Here is a 6,288-nt window from a genome sequence, read left to right as displayed (position 1 = left end):
CAATGCTTGGTCTTCCTCACTCAGATGGGAATGAGCTTCTCGTATTAACAGTCTGATAAAATAGGATAAAGCATTCTTTGACATAGGCAAAGATGGTTTCTTAACTGAACACCATAAAGCTTCAAAAAGGCCTCGTAAAGGTTTAGTTCGTTTTAAATAGAACTTAAGAGCTCTCACAGGGCATAAGACTCTTTCTAGTTCATTGCCTACCATATTCGATAAGCTGGGAATATCGAACGATTTCGGCCAAGGTCGAGAAGGCAGCTCGTTTTTGGCTAGAAAACCAAGTTGTAGTGAACATGTAGCCTTTTCTGACGAAAATCCGATGTTCTTGCTGAAGGCATGAATCTCACTGACTCTTTTAGCTGTGGCTAAGCATACCAGGAAAAGTGTCTTTAAGGTGAGATCTTTCAGGGAGGCTGATTGTAGCAGCTCGAACCTGTCTGACATGAGGAATCTTAGTACCACGTCTAAATTCCAACCAGGCGTAACCAAACGACGCTCCTTCGTGGTCTCAAAAGACTTAAGGAGGTCCTGTAGATCTTTATTGTTGGAAAGATCTAAGCCTCTGTGACGGAAGACTGATGCCAACATGCTTCTGTAACCCTTGATAGTGGGAGCTGAAAGTGATCGTTCTTTCCTCAGGTATAAGAGGAAGTCAGCTATTTGAGTTACAGAGGTACTGGTCGAGGATACAGATACTGACTTGCACCAGTTTCGGAAGACTTCCCACTTCGATTGGTAGACTCTAAGGGTGGATGTTCTCCTTGCTCTAGCAATCGCCCTGGCTGCCTCCTTCGAAAAGCCTCTAGCTCTCGAGAGTCTTTCGATAGTCTGAAGGCAGTCAGACGAAGAGCGTGGAGGCTTTGGTGTAACTTCTTTACGTGTGGCTGACGTAGAAGGTCCACCCTTAGAGGAAGAGTTCTGGGAACGTCTACTAGCCATCGAAGTACCTCGGTGAACCATTCTCTCGCGGGCCAGAGGGGAGCAACTAGCGTCAACCTTGTCCCTTCGTGAGAGGCGAACTTCTGCAGTACCTTGTTGACAATCTTGAACGGTGGGAATGCGTATAGATCTAGATGTGACCAATCTAGGAGAAAGGCATCTATATGAACTGCTGCTGGGTCCGGGATTGGTGAGCAATATATTGGGAGCCTCTTGGTCATCGAGGTTGCAAAGAGATCTATGGTTGGTTGGCCCCAAGTGGCCCAAAGTCTCTTGCATACATCCTTGTGGAGGGTCCATTCTGTTGGAATTAATTGCCCCTTCCGACTGAGACAATCTGCCATGACATTCAAGTTGCCTTGGATGAACCTCGTTACTAGAGATATGTTTTGACCTTTTGACCAGATGAGCAGGTCCCTTGCGATCTCGTACAACGTCAGTGAGTGGGTCCCTCCTTGCTTGGAGATGTACGCCAAAGCAGTGGTGTTGTCCGAGTTCACCTCCACCACTTTGCCTTGAAGGAGAGACCTGAAGCTTTTCAAGGCCAGATGTACTGCCAGTAGCTCCTTGCAGTTGATATGCATTGTCCTTTGACTCGAGTTCCATATTCCCGAACATTCCCGACCGTCTAATGTCGCGCCCCAGCCTACGTCCGATGCGTCCGAGAAGAGAACGTGGTTGGGAGTCTGAACAGCCAGGGGCAGACCCTCTCTGAGGCTGATACTGTCCTTCCACCACGTCAGGCAAGACTTCATCTTCTCGGAAATGGGGATCGAGACCGCTTCTAGCGTCTTGTCCTTTTTCCAGTGAAATGCTAGGTGATATTGAAGAGGACGGAGGTGTAGTCTTCCTAATGACACAAACTGTTCCAGGGATGATAGCGTCCCTATCAGACTCATCCACTTCCTGACTGAACATCGTTCCTTCTTTAGCATGTTCTGGATGCATAACTGGGCTTGGCTTGTTCTGGGGGCCGACGGAAAAGCCCGAAAAGCTAGACTGTGAATCTCCATCCCTAAATACACAATAGTTTGGGATGGGACCACTTGTGACTTTTCCATATTGACAAGGAGACCCAATTCCTTGGTCAGATCTAGAGTCCACTTTAGATCCTTCAGACAGCGACGACTGGAAGAAGCTCTGAGAAGCCAGTCGTCCAAATAGAGGGAGGCTCGGATGTCCGCTAAATGAAGGAATTTGGCTACATTCCTCATCAGCTTCGTAAACACAAGAGGAGCTGTGCTTAGGCCAAAGCACAGGGCTTGAAACTGGTAGACAACCTTTTCGAAAACGAATCTCAGAAAAGGTTGGGAGTCCGGGTGGATGGGGACGTGGAAGTAGGCGTCCCTTAGGTCTAAAGAGACCATCCAGTCTTCCCTTCTGACTGCTGCTAGAACCGACTTTGTAGTCTCCATGGAGAACGTCTGCTTTGTGACAAAGACATTCAGAGCACTGACGTCTAGCACCGGCCTCCACCCTCCTGTCTTCTTTGACACCAAGAAGAGGCGGTTGTAGAATCCCGGGGTTTGATGGTCCGAGACTTTGACCACCGCTCCCTTCTCTAGTAAAAGAGACACTTCCTGTTTCAAGGCTCGTCTCTTGTCTTCCTCTCTGTACCTGGGAGAGAGATCGATGGGAGACGTTGCTAGAGGGGGTTTCCGTACAAACGGGATCTTGTACCCCTCTCTGAGCAACTTCACAGATTGTGCATCTGCGCCTCTCTTTTCCCAGGTCTGCCAGAAGTTCTTGAGTCTGGCTCCCACTGCTGTCTGAAGAAGCTGGCAGTCAGACTCTGCCTTTAAAGGACTTGGTTCCTTTCTTCTTTCCTCGTTTCCCTTCGGCACGAGCACCTCCTCTGCTGGAGGCTCTGCCACGAAAGGGCGGAATAAAACGGGACGCTGGAGTGTCCATCCTTGGTCTAGCTGACAAGGTAGGCAAAGGAGTGGCTTTGCGAGCTGAGGACGCAACAAGATCGTGAGTGTCCTTCTGTATCAAAGAAGCGGCAATTTCCTTAATCAGGTCTTCTGGAAAAAGGCACTTGGAAAGAGGAGCAAACAGAAGTTCGGATCTTTGGCATGGTGTAACTCCAGCTGAAAGGAATGAGCATAGGTTTTCACGCTTCTTAAGGACTCCGGACACAAATGATGCAGCAAGCTCATTAGACCCATCACGTACGGCCTTGTCCATGCAGGACATAATGAGTAAGGAAGTCTCCTTCTCTGTCGGAGAGATCTTTCTGCTTAGAGCTCCTAGACACCAGTCTAAGAAGTTGAAAACTTCGAAGGCTCTAAAGATACCTTTCAAAAGGTGGTCCAGGTCCGAAGATGACCAACATATCTTTGAGCGTCTCATGGCAAGGCGGCGGGGAGAGTCTACAAGACTTGAGAAGTCACCCTGGGCAGAGGCAGGAACTCCCAAGCCGAGAACTTCTCCCGTGGCATACCAGACGCTCGATCTAGAAGAGAGTCTAGCAGGGGGAAACGTAAAAGCTGTCTTCCCTAAACTCTTCTTGGACTGCAGCCATTCTCCTATCACCCGCAAAGCTCTCTTGGACGAGCGTGCGAGGACGAGTCTAGTAAAGGCAGGAGTGGTTGACGGCATGCCTAACACAAACTCTGACGGAGGAGAACGCGGAGCCACAGAAACAAACTGGTCTGGAAACATCTCTTTGAAAAGGGCCAAAACTTTCCTAAAGTCCAAAGAGGGTTGCGTAGACTTAGGCTCGTCCAGTTCTGAATGCGGTTCATCTACGTGTGCAGCAACATCATCATCAGAAAGTCCCTCATCCGATAACTGATGAGGGAACGGCAACGGAGTGGGTAACGGCTGGTTAGCTGAGTCCGGTCGCACGGGTGCATGCGTGACTGAGCCGGACGCAACATCATGGAACTGCTGCCCAGTCTGTGAGCTGGCAACAACCATAGCAGCGCGGGGACGCACAGCGTCTACTCCAGACTGTCTGGACTGATGTGGGTGAGCAGTGGCAACCACACTGGGTTGCGGAGGTTGACGCACCGCGTCAAAACAAAACAACTCTGACGGTTGTTGAACCTCACGAACGTCAACGGAGACCTCCGTGCGTCGCTGAACGTCAACATGCGGCTGGCAGATCACACTGGAACGCATGGGTGGCGGAACTCTCTCAATTGGTGTGCGTGAGAAGGTTACCTCAGCGTCCACAGGACGCACAACCGATCGTGTGGGCGGTTGTAGGCAAGGAGCTGCACTAGCTGGTGCGGCAGCAACCTTCTCCGCACGAAAGTCCTGCATAAGAGACGTTAGTTTAGACTGCATGTCTTGCAGTAGAGACCACTTAGGGTCTACAGGAGCAGGTGCGGCGACAGACGGTGTAACTGTCTGAAGCGGTACCGCTTTGCCTCTCTTAGGAGGTGAGCAGTCATCGGATGACTGCAGCGAGTCCGAACTGACCCAGTGGCTACAACTGGGCCGTTGGACTTGTGCGGAAGGGACCGACTTGCGCTTTAACGGTCGTGAGACCTTGGTCCAGGGTTTCTTGCGAGAAACACCTTCCGAAGACGAGGTATAAATGGGCTCTCTCGTCTTAGTTAGGCAGGGGCGATCTTGGGTAGATACGCCCGATACCACGGAGGGAACGTCTGTTCGTTGATTAAAGCCTCTCGAACCCATTTGTCGTACGACATTGCTTCTCCCCTGGACTTGGGAGCTTGCAAGAGGTCCCGGACTAGGAGGACGACAGGCACGAACAGACGAACCCTCAAGCGCAACACTATCCACAACACTATCACTCACTTTATCACTTCCCACTGCACTTTTGCACTTCAGCTCCTTCACATCCGCCATGAGCTGATTACGGTCACTAGCAAGGGACTCAACTCTCTCACCCAGAGCTTGGATGGCACGCATCATATCAGCCATCGAAGGTTCCTGAGTGCCAGGAGGGGGATTAGGAGCAACCACTACAGGGGAAGGAATAGGTTGTGGGGCATGAGGAGAGGAAATATCAATAGAACGAGAGGAACTTCTCCTAACTCTATCTCTCTCTAGCCTACGTGTATACTTTTGGAATTCGATAAAATCGAATTCCGAAAGCCCAACGCACTCCTCACACCGATCTTCCAATTGACAGGTTTTATCCCGACAATTGGAACAAGCAGTGTGAGGGTCGATAGAAGCCTTCGGAAGACGCCTTGAACAGTCCCTAGCATTGCACTTCCTAAATTTTGGGACTTGTGAAGGGTCAGCCATTTTGAATTGGTCAAAGGGGAATTAAAAAAACTATCAAAAAGTCATCAACAAAGAATCCGTTATCAAAAAGAGTTCAAGGATTTGTGTGAAGAGAAACCCTGCACAGCGAAAGCTCAAAACTAGAATAATGTACTTCACCAATTAGTTGTGAAAAAACTCCAGTTTAGCAACGGCGAGTAAGTACGTCTTGTCGATAGCACGACAGAGAGAAAATTGAGTCTTTGTTTACATTGAGTACTGGGTATCTGGACGACAGATGGCGCTGTTGGGCACACCCGCAACCTGTGTAGCGATCGCTGGCGAGTTTTACCTTAGAGTTTTCTGTCGAGCAACAGAGTTGCAGCTATTATAATCACCGGCTAAGTTAAATATTGAAAAATATATTTTTACCTGTTTCCTTTCCTCACTGGGCTATTTTCTCTGTTGGAGCCCCTAGGCTTATAGCATTCTGCTTTTCCAACTAGGATTGTAGCTTAGCAATTAATAACAATAGTAACTATTCTGGTGCTCAAAAGTACTGTACATCTCTTAATGGCCCACAAAAGACCTGGTTATAATATGAGACAATTAAACTTAACCTCTGTCACTTAAACGACTCAACATCATCATAATGTTCTTCAGTCTCAAGAATTATATCTAGAGGTAAAAGTCTAATCTAAATGCTATCTAAATTTTATAAATAACACCAAGATTTAAACCATATTATAAAATAGTCTTACCTGTCTAACACTTGGTTCCATTGATATTCTGACTAGAAGATTCAGCAAACACTGATGAAGCTTAGCAGTAGCTTGCACAGGATCACTAACGACTATATTGGCAGGATTAACGGCACTATTATGTCTGAAAGAAAACATAAGCAGCAGCAAATTCTAAGTTACAGTAATGATGACAATCTCTTCTCTTCTTGTAAGAATTACAAATTGTGAGTAAAAAATGTAAAAAAAAGATATTTTTTTTTTTTTTTAGGCATTATCTACCAATCACATTGTCAAAATAAGTGCGGAATTTGAACCCCCCAAGGTACAGTATTGTGTTTCACTCTCCTGCGGATAAGGAATTCCATGGACAAAAAGTGACCATAAACTCTTTAGATGTTATTCTTTTTTAATTCAA

At 47.6% G+C, this 6,288-nt stretch overlaps 1 protein-coding gene across 1 annotated transcript in view; it reads right to left on the bottom strand.

Moving 5' to 3' along the window:
• Positions 1 to 6,288, bottom strand: part of LOC137615383 (ectopic P granules protein 5 homolog) — a 115,840-nt gene that overhangs the window by 22,622 nt on the left and 86,930 nt on the right. The window contains exon 34 of the mRNA XM_068345201.1: positions 5,892 to 6,015. Within this exon, the coding sequence (XP_068201302.1) occupies positions 5,892 to 6,015 (124 nt within the window). The remainder of the gene's footprint in view (positions 1 to 5,891; positions 6,016 to 6,288) is intronic.

The sequence above is a fragment of the Palaemon carinicauda genome, chromosome 21 (genome assembly GCF_036898095.1).
Source record: "Palaemon carinicauda isolate YSFRI2023 chromosome 21, ASM3689809v2, whole genome shotgun sequence".
Classification (NCBI taxonomy): Eukaryota; Metazoa; Arthropoda; class Malacostraca; order Decapoda; family Palaemonidae; genus Palaemon; species Palaemon carinicauda.
The sequence above is the reverse complement of the archived record's forward strand: the minus strand, read 5'-3'. Positions and strand labels throughout refer to the sequence as shown.